Consider the following 17,299-nt stretch of genomic DNA (forward strand, 5'->3'; position numbering starts at 1 on the left):
AAAAGGCTGTTTTGATAAAGATCATAATTAAAGCAAAGTTAGAAATACATCTGACTTTGGAACGTAACAGCACGAGTGTGGAGTGCAGTCATAGTGTTCCATTCTGGCAGTAGTCACAGGGTTTATTGTTGTCCATTGATACAAATTTCTAAGACTGTCAAGTGTCCCAATTGAATCTTATTTTGGGACGAGTGGTCAGCAACCCTGGGAATGAGGACATGTCCAAATATGGCCATAGAAGTATTTGGTAGGTGTATTTGGAGTCTAAAAGTAACCACAGATATTCATCATAGAGTCATCTCTAGCTCTGACCTAGATTGCTCAGGGTAATTCAGGCTAAGCTCCAATGCTTCTTAGTCTTCCAGTCCCAAAGGGATCCTTTATTCTATTCAACTATTCCCCACTCCAGTCCCTGCCACTTCCTTCAGGATCAAGGTGTCCATTATGAATAGTGACTGGTCTTCCAAGTACACATCCTTCTCTCTGCTCTCCTTCCCTGCCCTGAAGTCTCGCTGTTGCTACTCTCCCTGAAGAGATTTCTTTCTAGGCGAGGCCAGAATATGGCTTGTGCTTTTGACCTTTGTGTCAGACTTTGATTCGGAGACATTTGGGAACATGTGTGTGCAGAGCCCACAGAGCAGCCTGCTCACAATGTGATTAGTTAGCCTGCCTTCATTGCTTCCATATTACCCTGCATAGGCTAAGACCTCCACCCTTGGTCAAGGAAGAAAAAATATCAGGGATCCAACCATTTTGTGTAACTGTTTCTAGCTCTGGATTTTAGTAGCATATTTGAAACTAGATGCACTTTTCCATTTTCTCCTTTCATCTCTGCCTCTTTGAATTTTTGGCAGACATCAAGGCAAATAAATCAGACCCACCACTGCAAACCCATCTGCTTTCAGAGACATGCAAGCCAGCCAGTTTGTGATGCTTTACCATATACCTAGCTCCAACATAGAACTAAAGGAGGATCCCTGTGGGGGAAGAATAGAAGGCACGTTCTAAGGTCAAATTTTTTTAAAGCTCTGAATCTTTTATCTGTTGATGGACTATGGCGAGGCATGGTCTGCATTGGCATTTTTAATGACCCTGACAGGATGGCATGGGACTTCTACAGTTGAAATGATTCTGTAGTAGATGAAAAGTGAAAATGCAGTCCTTTTTTTGGATATGACAATAGGGCTTAATAAAAAAAAGAGACTGTCATCATTGTAAAAATGTAGCATATCAAGGGACAGTCAAGGTGTTCTTTTATCAGGACATTACTTTTACACTTTCTCTGGTGCTGAGATCACATTTGAAAACAATTGTCCTCACTACAATGCCTTTCCAGTTGTTGACAGCCCATAAATTGTTTTATAAAAAATAATAGGCTGTGGTCATCCACATCTGTCTTCCTAATACTTGATGACACTTGAATGCTGTATTCATTTCTTGCTCACAACAAGCATGTAAGTGATGATTCTCTTCAAATAGGAATTAAGAGGATTACAGACTGTCAGGGTGCATACATTATACTGGAAGAACAGCTCATTCAATACTCTTGATAACAGTGGGAAATTGAATCAATTTAAAGTGAGCAGAAGTTATGTCTGACTAGGTGGTGGCTCAATGGATAGAGTGTCGGATTGGGACGGACACAGAGGACCCAGATTCAAAACCCTGAGGTTGCGGGCTTGAGCGTGGGCTCATCTGGTTTGAGCACAGGCTCACCAGCTTGAGTGCAGGGTTGCTGGCTTGAGCATGGAGTCATAGACATGACCCCATGGTTGCTGGCTTGAGCTCAAAGGTCACTGGCTTGAAGCTTAAGATCGTTGGCTTGAGTAAGGGGTCACTCACTCTCCTGTAGCCCCCCAGTCAAGGCACATGTGAGAAAGCAATCAATGAACAACTAAGTTGCTACACCGAAGAATTGATGCTTCTCATCCTCTCCCTTCCTGTCTGTCTGTCCCTATCTCTGTCTCTCCCTCTCTCTATTTCTCTCTCTGTCTCTGTCACACACACAAAAAAGGAATTAAGAGAATTACAGACTGTCAGGGTGCATACATTATACTGGAAGAACAGCTCATTTAATACCCTTGATAACAGTGGAAAATTGAATCCATTTAAAATGAGAGGTTAAGTTGCTTTTCATTCCTTTTAGTGTTGATTTTAGACTGATCTTCAGCAAGCTGAATTATATCCTCTACTGCAGTGGTCCTCAACCTTTTTTGGGCCATGGACCGGTTTAATGTCAGAAAATATTTTCACAGACCGGCCTTTAGGGTGGGATGGATAAATCTATCACGTGACTGAGACAAGCATCAAGAGTGAGTCTTAGACGGATGTAACAGAGGGAATCTGGTCATTTTTTAAAAATAAAACATCGTTCAGACTTAAATATAAATAAAACAGAAGTAATGTAAGTTATTTATTCTTTCTCTGCGGACCGGTACCGGTCCGCGGCCTGGGGGTTGGGGACCACTGCTCTACTGAACTATAGATCTTTTCACACTGAAGATCAACATATTTTTTGAAGATCTTTAGTATAATGACTTAGTTGTTTGGAAATTAAAGAAAATCCTTGAAAGGTTAACTAAGTAGAAATTTATGTTGTGGTAGTGTCAGGGTGTAGTATGGGAGGAATAAAACTCCATTTTTAAGACTTTCTTCCTAACCTTTTCCCACTACTCTGATCTGAGTCAGCTTTTGTGTATGGCCCAACGTGACCCATCCTGAGGCAGACTAGAGGACCATTTCAAGGACTTTGCCTACCAGTTAAGTTCTTGGTGCTGATGGTCCAGAAGGAAGGCATGCAGCAGTGACAATGGCATTTGTCTTCTCCATGACCATGATTTTAACCCTTGCCTAAGCTCAACTCTAAAGTAATGCGTGCAGTGGAACCTGCTCTGGCAAATTTAACTTCCACCTGCCCTATCCTTCCCATCCTCCTTCTGAGCATTTTTGTGTACATCTTTCTTTGTTGCAAGGATACATGCAAAACTGGGCTGGAGTGTCTACCAGTTGATAAAAACATCACTTTTTCCAAATTATTGTTCACTTTTTGCTTTTATTCATGGAATAATAGAAATAAGGGTAACTTCAGACATGTAAGGTACATGTTAAGAAGTTCAGAACGGGGCATATATGCATTATGTCATCATGTTGAAAACTCTAAGGGAACTAACTGGCTTTATAATCATAATGTTCATGATATAAAAAAAGTTATTTTATTATTTTAGAGTGTACAAATCAGAAGACTTTATCAAATGTATGTTCACTGCAATATTTAAATAGTTAAATGTGATTCTTAAGGAAAAAGGAAATAATTATGACTTTTATTTATTTTTTTAGTGAGTACTCAATTTATAGTAGGCAGTGTGCTAAGCACTGTCACTTATTATTTTATTCTAAACGACATGAATCCAGTATCATCCTATTTTATAGATAAGGGTATGTTTAGTGAGATAAAATAAGTTTAGTGAGATTCCGTAGGTGTCAAGTGGAGTGGCCAGAAATAGAACCAATGAGCTCCTCTGGTTCCAAAGACACTAAACCTATTGTAGCCTGAGGATTGGAATGCAGGGTGCATCTACTGAGAAGTAAATATTGGGTCAGGTTGTAAGTCTCTGGATAGTGGGGTAGTAGCTGCCCATAAAGGACTTCCTTCTTCTCATTCTGAAGATGGTTGGCAAGGACTCTGCTTATGGGGACCCTCCAAGAAAATGACTTCATATCAGTTTTTGTTGTGCTATACAGTGTTTTTAGCCATATTTTGTGAAGAAAGGTTTTCATATAAGATCTTGTTGGGAAAATGAGTTGTAAAATCTGTATTTTCTGGTTTTGCTCACTCTTACTGTTAAAGATGGCCACTGCTCACGGGATGATGCTCTTACATGATACAGCTAATTGACTTTCTGCTTTGGAAAGGGCTTGGTTATGCTAATGTGTGCAGGGGGAGAGCTTTCAGGCCGAAAAGTTGTAAAAGGAGGAGGAAGGAGGCCATTTTGTGAAAAGTGGAGACCACTTTGTTCCAGGGAAGAGAAAGGCCACATAGTTGGAGGGGTGGAGGCAGCCAAAATGGCAGAATGCTGAAGGAGAAGCCAGTTTGTGCAGGAGAAGGAGATGGGGAACAGAGGTGAATAAGACTGGTGAGAGCCTTTGATTCTAGGAAAAAACCAGAAAGATTCTCCTGGTTGTGGAACCAAGAGGACATGTGAGTGGGTTTTGGTGCCCTGTGTGTTTGTTGTTACTTGTTGACTGGTAAAGGTCTAGAATAAAGGAAAATGGCCCACCAGTTATTGGCTCTGTCGTTTCTTTACCGTCTGTCTGAATCAAATGCGATTCTACACGGACCAGGTGGCTGTGATGGTGGCCGCATCTACTAGCCTTACAGATCTTTTACTCCATTTACTCAGATGGTGAATTATTTGACCTCTCTTTTGTTCTCTCTGTATGTTTTATTTCTTGTAAAAATTGACAAATTCAATTTGAATACAACTGAACAGAAAGGAATTAATATTGAAGAGAATGGTTGTTTTATCCTCCTTTATGGAGGGTTAGGTTTGGTGAGTCCCTGGCTGTAATAATTGTTGAATGGGTGAGGGAGTGAATGAATTTGGGGGAGTAGGCATGGATTCCTGAACTATATACTGTTCCTACTGTGGTTAACTTTTGCTTAAAAATATAATTATTTTTCTAATCTAGTCCTACAGTTTGACTCATATTAGTCTATAAGAGTGTACCTCTTGACCTTCACTTTCAGTGAACAATGTTAGCTAAATCTTATTTAGTCTATAAAGTGAAGTTCCAAAAATCATTTCCTTAGTCATCTGAGATCAATATGTGGGAAGAAAATGCTAGAAGTACACATGTGTAGAAAGCATTTAAAAGTAACCCTAGCAAGGGAAAGTTTATTAACTAATGAAAAATTTATGATTTTTAATTTTGATTTTGCCTCTTTTTTTTTTAAAGGAAGATTCAGATATCCTTAGAAAAAAATCACAATACAGTATTATGTAAAGTTACTTTCTAGAAATTGTTGGTCAATTTCCCTTACACTGAATCAGAATGTTGGTCTCATTTAAACACAGCATGATGCCAAATGAGTCGGCAGTTTCTAGGGAATATAGTTCAATGATTTCTCTCCTTAACATCTTGAAAACTGCAAAAACAGTTATTCTGTGAATTGCTCGGCATATGGTTGCCTTTGAAATCGTCCAGCAATGGCAGTGGTAACATTTTCGTTGGTCATCTTTTCCAAAAGTTTCTAAGTGGAAACTATTAATGTATGGAATGGGGGCCCTTCTCTTGGATGACACCTGGGCAGTGAAAACTTCTACCTCGTACCAGATTCCCCTCCTTATTCTCCAGACCAGACCAAATAAACATATATTTCATAGTGTATCTCTTTATACGTTACCTTTATATTCACCTGGCCCTATACCCTCACCTCATCCCCAAGCAGTCTTTATTATTAGAAATTGCATTTACCCTGATAAACTTTCTCTGTGTGCTTTTGCTTAACTTATGCTATTTTTTAAGGGTCATTTTTGTTCAGCTCTAGCATTCCATTCCCTGAAGCCATCACAATTTCCTCTGGACTGATTTGCAATATGTTGGTGTTTGCTAGCAAATGTGGGACTTTTCTGTTTGTGTCCTCTCTCTGTGATATAAGATCTAATTACCACCCAGCATGAAATAGCAGGTGAAATGAAAAAGACAGTAAGAGAAGGCTCTGGCTTCACTCAGAGCCAAACAGCTACTTCCTTATGCACTACTCAGCTTGAGCGCAAAAGGGAAGAGAGCGTTCATTAGAGTAACTCATATATTAAACATTCCTCCTTTCTAGATTTCAACTGAAAGAGGGGGTGTATTCAAATCTTTGTGGAAGTGTGACATTAAACAATACCGTTAATTTGCAATAGTAGTTATTGACATGTCCTTAAATTGTACAGAATATTTTTATCATCAGGTTTGCTAGACATAGTCCCACCCTCTTTTGCTTGAATAGATAAAACTTACAGCCTTTACAGAAGTAAAATAAAATCAAGTGAATCATCAGGCATTTTTTTTTAAATCAATATTTTTATTCTTTTTTCTTTTCTTTTAAATTTTTATTTTATTTATTCATTTTAGAGAGGGAGAGAGAAAGACAGAGAGAGAGAGAGAGAGAGAGAGAGAGAGAGAGAGAGAAAGAGGAGAGAGAGAAGGGGGGAGGAGCTGGAAGCATCAACTCCCATATGTGCCTTGACCAGGCAAGCCCAGGTTTCGAACCGGCGACCTCAGCATTTCCAGGTCGACGCTTTATCCACTGCGCCACCACAGGTCAGGCTCATCAGGCATTTTTTATCAGGCTTAGAATTTTACTCAGTTTGGAGCTTTTGAATCCTAAATCTGGGGGGGAAACACCTGTAGATTTATTTGTTAAAAAGCATTTGTCACCTTAATATAGTTGTTTTGGGACTTTTTATTTTCTCAAGTAAGTTGGGGAATCAACCTCTTGGGGAGAAAGATTGATAACAGTTTTTTTCTTTAGATTATTGTGGTCTGAGTTTTCAGTTGTTAGATTGTCCAAAATTATAGAGTTAGATAATGTTCTATTGGGTGGGTTTTCAAAAAGCACATCCTCTTATCATGGTTTGTATGAATTGGCACAACTCTGGAGGGAGCGCACCTTTATCAAAAATGAAATGCATATGCCCTTGCCCTAGCAATTCATGTCTAGGAACCTATTCTTGAACAAGTATGAATAAAAGTGTTCCTAGTGATAGTATTTGTGACATAAATAGGAAAAAATGAAAAAAATCATTATTGGGAAAATATTAAATAAATTATGGTATATTCATATCCAGAAACACTTTGTTCCTTTAAATGGCTGCTGTTAGAGAGAATGAAATGCATGTGTGTGCATTGATAAGGGATAGTCCACAAGTTATCCTACTATGTGAAAGGAGCAAATAGTTTGCTTCTATTCGTGCTTCAGAAAAAGAGAATGGAGATGTGTGCATAGCACTACCCTCCCTCTTCTCTCATCATGTAAACATACATTCCCACATCTATATAAAGATGATGAAAGGATACTAAGAAACTATTGGTAGTACTTATCTCTGGTGAATGGGACTGTGGGGTCTGGAAAGGAAGGCATTTGGGGGAGCATACTTTCTATGTGCTGTTTGCATTTTCTTTACTGTGTATATATTAGTTTATAATTAAAAAGAAATCTCAAATTTTCCTTCAGGACTCCGCCCAGGAGAGTGTTATTACTCGCGACATTCATCGAACGTTCCCTGCACACGATTACTTTAAGGACACCGGAGGAGACGGCCAGGAATCGCTCTACAAGATCTGCAAGGTAGGGTCCTCCGTCTCAGTTTGTCTAACTTATTTCACAGGGCTATATTTTAGAAAGTCATCTTAAAGATTTTTAGATTGTTTTCTGTCTTCGTTTTGTATTTGCACTGTGTCATGCTTTCCACTTAAACTACAGTTCCTCAGCCCTGGGTCCTGCTGGTGACTTTCTGGCTGCGTGTTCAGTGCCTCTGTGTGAGGGGCAGGCACAGTGTGGCCTCAGTCTGGCTCTGCGGCTAATGGACGGGAACAGAAGGGCCTCCTCAGGCTTCCGCAGTAAAGGCTCAGAGGAGTCCCAGTGACTCTGCCCCTCTGACAAGATAATGTGGCAGTTGTCTCCATTTTTTGACAATAAACAAGATTAAGAAACAATGTATTACCTGTTTTTGAATCATGGGATGTTCTCTGCTATTGTTGATAGACTCTGTGTTGTCACATTATACATCTTTGTGCAGTCTTATGTCCCATTTTGAAGTCTTTCTTCTCCTTCATTGGTAGTAGGCTGGAAGAAAACTGTTTCCTGATTTTCAGTAAATGTGCTCTGCTCAGATACGAAAGATTCTGTCTCTGCTAGTGGAGAATGTTCATCAGAATATTAATTTCTCTAGGTTATATCAGAAATGTGGATTGACTTTTTAAATTGTTATGTAAAGTTAACTCATATTGTCAATGCTGATCGAGGCCAAAGAACCAAATGACAAAATCATTAAACTCTTTTCCTCATACTTAAGTTGCCCTATGAGGTGTGGTGCGTATACTCAGTATCGTCCTCATCCACTATTCTAGCCAAGACTATTAACGAACAGTGAACTACACAAAAACTTGTAATAATATGGAGAAAAAACAAACACCATGGCTATTTTGTAAGTTAGAGAATCAGCTGCTGAATGATCAAATTTAGTCTTTTGAGGAGCAAAGATTAGCTAATATGTAGTTAGAAGTGTACTCACCTATCAATGTCATTTTATATTTAGTTTTTTAAATGACACTTATAAAAGTACTTGCCTGCATATGCTAACCAAGTTCAATTGATGTTTAATTCTGCAAAGGGCTCAGTTCATTAAAGTCCTTCTTGCCTGTTTGTGAGTTAGCCCTCTGCCCACTCCCGTCTTGTTTTGTCTATATTGCCCTCTGTCTTCTTGTCTTATCTCTTGATGGAGCCATTTTGGAGGATTATAAATACAGTGTGTTCATCAAGTCATGGTGCACTTTTGACCGGTCACAGGAAAACAACAAAAGAAATGTGAAATCTGCACCAAATAAAAGGAAAACTCTCCCAGTGTCATACCTATTCAGTGCAGTTCTATGTGGGCTCACGCACAGATTTTTTAGGGCTCCTTAGGTAGCTATCCCGTATAGCCTCTACAGACTCGTCACTGACTGATAGCCTACCAGAATGGAGTTTCTCCACCAAACTGCCGGTTTCCTTCAACTGCTTATCCCACTGAGTAATGTTATTCTATGTGGTGGTGTTTCGTTATAAACGCGCCTATATTCACGTTGCACTTTGGTCACGAATTCAAATTTAGCAAGCCACAGAACACTCTGTACCGTCCACATCTCGACTGGCATGGCTGTGAGCTGCTCCGCTGTATACACGGTGTTACGTCATCATCTGTGCATGAGCACATGCTGTCACATCATCCTACAGAAACTGCGAGGGTTTCCTTTTATTTGGTGCAGATTTCACATTTCTATTGTCTGTTGTTGCTTTCCTGTGACTGGTCAAAAGTGCACCATGACTTTATGGACACACTGTATATATACACTGATCAGAAATCTGTTTTTATGTGAATGTATCATTTACAGTTAGAAATGCATAAAAAACTGAAAATCTGAGAGTGTACTGATTGCTGGACAGAGATACATTGTACAGTTTTTAAAATGCTAAAACCATCGAACACCACAAAAAATGTGTAATATATTCATTATATGTGTAACAGGTAAGGGTAATTTTTAAAAATTTTTCTATGCCTGACCTGTGGTGGCGCAGTGGATAAAGCGTTGACCTGGAAATGCTGAGGTCGCCGGTTTGAAACCCTGGGCTTGCCTGGTCAAGGCACATATGGGAGTTGATGCTTCTAGCTCCTCCCCCCTTCTCTCTCTCTATCTCTCCTCTCTCTCTCTCTCTCTCTCTCTCTCTGTCTCTCCCTCTCCTCTCTAAAAATGAATAAATAAAAAATAAAATAAACAAAGAGGACTTGACTTTAAAAAAAAAAAAATTTCTACCTGTTTTGAAATTCTACAGGTTAATTAGCTTCTGGCTTGTGTAAGGAAGATACCAAAATTCATGTAGTTTCTAAGTTTATTTAAAAGGGTCTGGCTTATGGGATGTGGAATAATACTTTCCCACTAGCATGGAGTATATTTTCAGCCAATCAGTGACTTTCCTTCAGTTTTTCTCTGATTGTTGCTTGGTACTTTTTCACATAATGAAACAGATGGTTCTTTGTGTTTGCAGGTTCTGACTTAGTTTTGCTCCATTGTAGTAAAAGCAGTATTTGCCTCATTATGTAATATTTAGAAGGAAATATCTGAACATTACTAAATAAAAAGACAAAAGTCAAATAGTCGGTACATTTAAGTACTTGCTACACCTTGCTTTGATATTGCAGGTTAATAATCCAATCTTGAATTCATTAGAAAATATTCATTAGTAGTTCACACAGCTCATGTGGTCATTACAGATTGTCAATGTATGTTTTGCAACATGATTAGAGTTTTAAAGCTCTTTCTGAGTAATGACTATTTTAAAAATGTGGATCTAAGGTACCATAGTTGCTGAATCAGTTGCATTAAATGTTGTGAAAACTGTAGGAAAAAATTGTATTAAAAATGTCAAAATTTAAGATATTAAATAGAAATTGGTAAGACTTTACTATTGTACTAAAATATGAATTATCAAAACATAAGTTTATAACAGTCTTTGGAGGAGAGCAGAGATGATTATATCAGAAAATGGTGAATAACCCAAAATTTGCTGGAGACCCCACTATGTGAACCACTTGGTTTGTAATTAACACAATTTCTCCTCCTCTGGATCTACTGTGCTTAGTAGTCAAGTGCTCATGCAGGGAAACTCAGATGTTGGTGAGAACTCAGAAATTATATAGCATACTTATGAGTAATTGAGAATTGAATATTCTTCCTAGGTTTGTTCATTCTCTCTCCTTTGCTTTTTGTATTCAGTTTGAACCACTTTTACTTAGTGACCATACCGTATCCGTGAAAGCTACCATGTGTAACTTGAATGCCACTAAGTATGGTCTACCTGTTCTATCATTTTAATTTCTAGAATAATATCCAGCAACATACCTCACACATTCAGCAATATACCTTTGAATTTATATTCTGGATACCTTGCACAAAATTGGATAAACATTAATGATACCTTGATCTTTAATCAGCTACTTTTTTATATAATCTGTAAATAAGGACAATTTTGCTTCTTTATCAATTTTTCTTCTTTTTTTGTTCTTATTCTTTTTCTTGTCTTATAGCACTGGCCAGAACCTCCATCATAGTTTTCAAATGAAGCAGTGATAGTAGACATCCTTGTCTTGCTTCTTCTTGTAAAGGATTAGCATCTAATGATTTATCACTAAGAATAGTCTTATTCACATCAGCAACACACTTATGCACCTTTTTTCCCCTTAATTCAGTGCCTTCCATGTGTCTTATAATAATTTCAAATTTACAGAGTACTTTCACACTTATTACAGCATTTATTTTTGACAACTCCTCATTCTTGGGGCCTATGCTAGATATACAGTATGCTCTGCTTTTAAATTGAGACCGAAATTAAGAGAATTTCTGTGACAGTAAGAGCTGAAATCAACTCTCGTTTCAAGGATACAAGAGTCTGACTTTGTAGCTGAAGTTTTCTGTGGCTCGGGTGAAATGAGAAATGACCTGAACTGTCAGGTTAGAGGGAATTCTGTTAAAAACTTGCTGTCATGTTTTAATGGCCCTGTCAGTTTTAGCTTTTTGCCTTTTCATATTTTCGCAGTGGGAGGAAATTGAAATGGTTCAGAGATTCTTCTGTTGTCATAAATTTATATGTAGAAATTGACCTAAAAGTATAATAGAATAGTGGAATTTATAGGATTCTGAAAATGTAAAGGTGTGGGCTCACTTCCCTCCCTCCCTCCCTCCTTCTCTCCCTCCCTCCTTCTCTCTTGTCTTTTAATAACATATTTTAAAATAGTGTCCTTGAAAGGAAGAAAAATATGCTACCACCCAGGTGTCTTTAGCACTCTTCTAATTTACATATGAAAATTAGAAAATTGTTTTCTGTTAGAAGACAGGTTGGCACAGTTTAAAGGACTGAGCATCAGGTGTGGTTCTCATCTTGATTCTTCCCCAAGAAGATCTAAGATTTGAGGAAAAATCACTTTTTGGATCTCCTCCTCTTTGAGAGTATGGGGCCCAATAATTATAGCAATTCCAATTTGTAATGATTTTAAATGTCATTTTAAAATTTTTCCTGAAATATAACAAATGAATTCCCATGTCAGATATTAGCTATGTCTTTCAATCCTGGATCTGTAAGGAAGATTGATTTAACCAGAGGCGGATTAAGGTTGGTTGAGGCCCTGGGCACAGAAGAAAACATTGGGCCCCTTAAAAAAAAGAGAGAGCAACAGGGAAAATAAAAATATATGTTAACCATATTTTTAAATAAATGAAAAATATTATGTACTATTAATGTTAAAATTGCACATATGAAACCAAACTTGGTGTCATTAGAAAAAAGTGAAAAAAGTATAAAGTTGAGGTTTTACAGGGCCCTTCAGAAGTTGGGGCCCAGGGCGTACACTCAGTGCACCTGTTAAATCCACCTCTGGATTTAATGTTGTAGACTTTACCTGGCTTTCTGTTGTTGTGTTTGCATGTTTGTTTCAGGTATACATGGTGTGCATTTAGTGATTTTAGTTAACCCCTTTTGATGAGAATTCTTAGGATCTGCTCTTGTAACAACTTTCTTGTATGTCCTACAGCAGTGCTAACTACGATTACCACACGGTGCCTTACAACCCTAGTACTTATGTACCTTACAGCTGGAAGACGGCACGTTTTGCCCACCTTCCTCTGGTTCTCCCCCTGTCTCCATTTCTGATAACCACAAATATGATTTCTTTTTCTATAAATTTGATGTAGGTGGCTTTTAGTTTTGTTTGTAGATTCCACATATAAATGAGATCATATAGTATTTGTCTCTGTCTGACTTATTTCACTTAGCATAATATCTTCAAGGTCCATTCATGTTAGGCCTTTATTTTTATAAAGAATAGTTTCTTTAACATTATCTTAGATTTCACTGCTACCATTAAAAAACTTCAATAAATATAACGTTTAATATAAATATAGCACAGGGTACCAGTGTTGAGGATTTAACATTGAATTTTGCCATGTGAACACCTCTGTGTAATTACTGTACAAAAAAGACACAGAATTTTACTAGCACTCTGGAAGCCTCCCTTGTTTCCCTGCCAGGAATCACTGCCCCAGAGGTAACCACCATTCTGATACCTGTTACCAGCAATGGTGTTGCCTCTTTTGAACTTAAAAAAATTGACTTACACAATGTGAAGTGTATTTTACCTTTGTTCCTATCATCTTTAAGATTTATCCATGTTGTCATATATGGCCATAGTATATTATTTTTGTCACTACACAATATTCCATGGTATGGCTATATTACAACATAGTATCCATTCTATTCTTGGTGGTTATTTGGCTTTTTAATGAATAATGCTGGTATGTACACTCTTATGTTAATGATGGTCTGGTGCACATAAGTATGCATTTCTATTAGGTATATACTAGGAATGGAATTTCTGGCATATAGACACATTCACCATCAGTATATTATAGCCAACAGGTTTTCAAAGTTTTACCATTTGCATTTCAACCAGCAGTATGTGGAATTCCAGTTGCTCTGTCTTCTCAGAAACAAATGGTAAACTTGTAACTTCTAACCATTTTAGTGGACGCTCTTGGGTGGCGGGGGGGGGGGCTCTCACTGTGATTTCTTGGGCATTTCCCCTGTGATGGCTGAGGATGTGCACCTCTTCACCTGCTTATGGCCCACGAGGGTGTCCTCGGTCGTGACAAACCTGTTCATCTTTTGCTCAGTTTTACAATTGGGTTTTCTCTTATTATTGTTTTGTAGGAGATTTTTTTTTTTTTTTGTATCCTGGGCCTGAGTACTTTTTTAGATATGTATGGTAAATACCTTCTGTATGGCTTGCTTTTTTACTCTATTAATGATATCTTTTGATGAACAGAAGCTATTAAAAAACGAGGCCCACTTTATTAATCTTTTCTTTTATGGTTAGTATTTTTGTGTCCTATTTAGGAAGTACTTGCCTGATCCAAAGTCATGGAAATATTCCCTGGTGTAATCTAGACATTTTATTCTTTTGGTTTTTTGCATTGGGGATTATAATCCATCAATAGTTGGTTTTTGGATGAGGTAGAAGTCAAGGTTCATTTCCCCATATGGATCTCTGATTGATCCAGTGTTATTTTTAAACAACCGTTCTTTCCCCCTCTGTATTGCTATAGTCTTCCTCTGGGCCATTCTTTTTTTTTTTTCTGGATATTTTTTTTTTACTGAATATATTGGACATATAACACTGTATATTTAAGATGTACAACATCCTAATTTGATGCATTTATACATTACAACATGATTGGTGTTGTAACGACTATTTAGCACCTCTATCACATTACATAATTATCCTATCATTTTAGTGGTTGGAGTAATTAAATTTTTGTCTCTTGTTAGCAAGTTTCATGATTATAATATAATATTATGTCTGTATTCATTATACTGTGTATTAGCTCTCTATGGCTTATTTCTACTCATTGCAAATTTGTACCCTTTTAATGAATGTCAATCTTAATCTCCTGACTCATTCCCTGGTAAACACCATTTTGCACTTGTTTTATAAGTTTGACTTTGTTTTTTTTAAGATTCCACATGTAAGTAACATCGTACAGTTTTTGTCATTCTCTGACTTATCTCACTTAGCATAATGTGCTTAGGATCTCTCCACAAATAATTGTGTATATACACTGCATTTTTTAAAATTAATTAATTTATTTATTTGTTTTTAGAGAGGAGAGAGAGAGGGAAAGAGAGAGACAGAGAGAGAGAAGGGGGGAGGAGCTGGAAGCATCAACTCCCATATGTGCCTTGACCAGGCAAGCCCAGAGTTTCGAACCGGCGACCTCAGCATTTCCAGGTCGACACTTTATCCACTGCACCACCACAGGTCAGGCGACACTGCATTTTTAAACCCATTTATTCACTGTTGGGCACTTAGGTTGTTTCTATGTTTCAGCTATTGTGAATTGTAGTGCAGTAAACATGGGAGTGCAGGTATCTCTTAGAAGTCCTGTTTTCATCGCTGGGCCATTTTATTCCATTGATCTACTTATCTATCTTTGTGCCAATATCACCCTGTTATTTTTAATTTATTATCTTAGAGAGACAGAGAGAGGAAGGGAAGGAGACAGAGATAGAGGAGGAAGCATTCATTTGTTGTTCCACTTAGTTGTGTGTTCATTGGGTGCTTCCCATATGTGCCTGGCCTGGGAAACAGGACGACTCTCCAACCCACTGAACCAATTGGCCAGGGCCCCAGCACCACACTATTATAAGTATAGTGCCTTTATAATAAATCTTATTGTCCTGTATTATTGAGCCTACAACTTTGTTCTGCTTCAAAACTGTTTTTACTACCTTAGCCCTTTGTAGTTTCCTATTTTAGAATCAGCCTGGAAGTTTTCGAGGGAAAAAAAAAACCTTTGAGAATTTTGATTGGTATTGCATTGAATCAATATTATATCAATTTTATTAGTTTTTCAAGAGCCTGCCTTTGGTTTTATTGATTTTACTTATATATTTTTGTTTTCTATTTCATTGATATCTGCTCTTATTTTTATTATTTTATTTAAAGTGTAGTATCTGACTACCTATCAATATATTCTTATCTTGCCGTTGGATTTTATTTACTTGCTCATGTTTGTTTCATGCCTGGTTGTTTTCAGTAGCATTCTGGGTCCTGTGGACGAGGAATGGTACAACTCTGGGTGGGGTTATTACAGAGTGGGCTCAGTGCCCCTCTGTAGGAGGGCCGTGTGTGGGGGTCCCTGTGGCCCAGGCTGCACTTTCTCTGCTTAGAGCATGAAGCCCTTCCAGGATCTCCACTAAAAGCCTGAGGCATTTACTAGAGACCTTTCTTTTTAGTGGCCCTTCCCTTTGATTTGTGTCCCTGACACTATGAGACTACTGAAACCTCTGTTTAGTTCTTAGTATTCTTGCAGGCCACTTGTTCTAAAATTTCCACTTCTAAGCGACTTATTTAGCTCCCATGAAGGAATAGGAGCAATCAAGTTTTCATGATGTTCCCCTCACACTTTTTGGTAGACAAGTAGCTGGATAATAATTTCAGATTTTCTAGGGGAGCAGGGACATTTTCACTGGACCTCTTGCTCACAGTGGGATAATGAGGTGCCAGATTAGCGTACTGGTAAGTCTTCCCCTCTGCTCTCAGAGTAAGAGTTCTCCTTGTTTTATTCTCCCCTTTATCACTCATTTCACATTTTCCTTTTTAGAAGAATTGTCTAAAATTGTCTAATTCTGCTTCATCGCCAAGGACAATATTTATAGCCATTCAAAACAGCAAATGCACACTCACACATAAACAGTCTTTTATAAAGAGGCTTCACAGTGTGTGTATGTGTGTGTGTGTGTGTGTGTGTGTGTGAACTTCATGCTTAGCTTTTGCTTCCACAATCTGAAAACATTTATATTTGTTAGTATTACTGAGGTCCTCCATGAGGGATTAATTTTGGGCTTTAATTTTGTGGTCCTCTTTAATATACATATTCATGGGATAGACTTTCTGAGTCAGAGCTCAGCTAGGAAGATATCATGCTATTTTTGGATTTTTCTTCTAGAACTGTAACAGTGAACAGCGAATTGGTCAGGTTAGTGAAGCTGGAATCCTGGAAAGAGAATGACCGATATCTAATGCTTTTGAGAGTGTCTGAGGAGAATTTAAAATTTTTTTTATGTGCTTGGCCCCATAAGCTTTCCTTGAACTAGCTTTGTAGTTTCTGCAGAGCCTGTGGTCTTTTCAAAAGAAAGGCTAATTGAAGCCATCACACCATGACTAGAATGCAGAAAATAAAGATGAGATTATGAGGATAATAAAAATGTTTAAAATCAGAATACCATACAGGGATTAGTGATTATCCTAAGGGTTTGATTATAGTAACTCTTTTTAGAAAACAACCTACTCTGAGAGGATGAGAAGGAGCATTAGATTACTTTTTAACATAGAAAAGGAAGTAAGTACAAAACTAACCTGCAAAGACATAACAAACACAAGGTACCTTCACGTAGAATGCTGATCACGGTGGGTGCATCCTGCATTTATGGTGATTCACAACACAGAGATATCTATTTCTATACTAGATTCAAATGTCTTTGATCCAAAACAATAAACTCTCGGTTATTTCTGAGTGGATTAGTTATGGAATGACGGGACTTATTTCCTGTTTACTAATTATTATGCTGTTGGCAATATTTTTATAACTTTGAAGCCTCCTCCTTAACCAGACCTCTTCCTGCATCTTCTAAAGACCTGGGAGGGGTGTGACTCTGCGTCTCTTGCCTCCTCCTTCCCATCTGTCCCGATCTTAGTTGCCCATTTCCCTCGTGAAGCCCTCCCACCCGCTCCTGCCCACAGTGATTTACAGATTAAAAATACTTTCTAAAATTTAGACTATTATTATGCATTACGTTTTGAACATCACCTGATTAGTTTTATTTTATTCCTTTCTGCAGGATGTTCAGTTTTTGAGGGAAGAGGCTCTCTCTGAATTTTTTCTTGGTCTCAGAGAGCAGAGTACAGTGCTAGTTGCAGTGACACAGTGTCTGTATCATTAA

The 17,299-nt window shown here is 37.9% G+C and overlaps 1 protein-coding gene across 2 annotated transcripts in view; it reads left to right on the forward strand.

Annotated features, from left to right (window-relative positions):
* RABGAP1L (RAB GTPase activating protein 1 like) overlaps positions 1–17,299 on the forward strand; it is a 603,348-nt gene that overhangs the window by 361,797 nt on the left and 224,252 nt on the right. For both annotated transcript variants that reach the window (XM_066261195.1, XM_066261196.1), the window contains exon 14: positions 7,223–7,336. In XM_066261195.1, coding sequence (XP_066117292.1) covers positions 7,223–7,336 — 114 coding nt within the window. The remainder of the gene's footprint in view (positions 1–7,222; positions 7,337–17,299) is intronic.

Source organism: Saccopteryx bilineata, chromosome 2, assembly GCF_036850765.1.
Source record: "Saccopteryx bilineata isolate mSacBil1 chromosome 2, mSacBil1_pri_phased_curated, whole genome shotgun sequence".
NCBI classification, from domain to species: Eukaryota; Metazoa; Chordata; class Mammalia; order Chiroptera; family Emballonuridae; genus Saccopteryx; species Saccopteryx bilineata.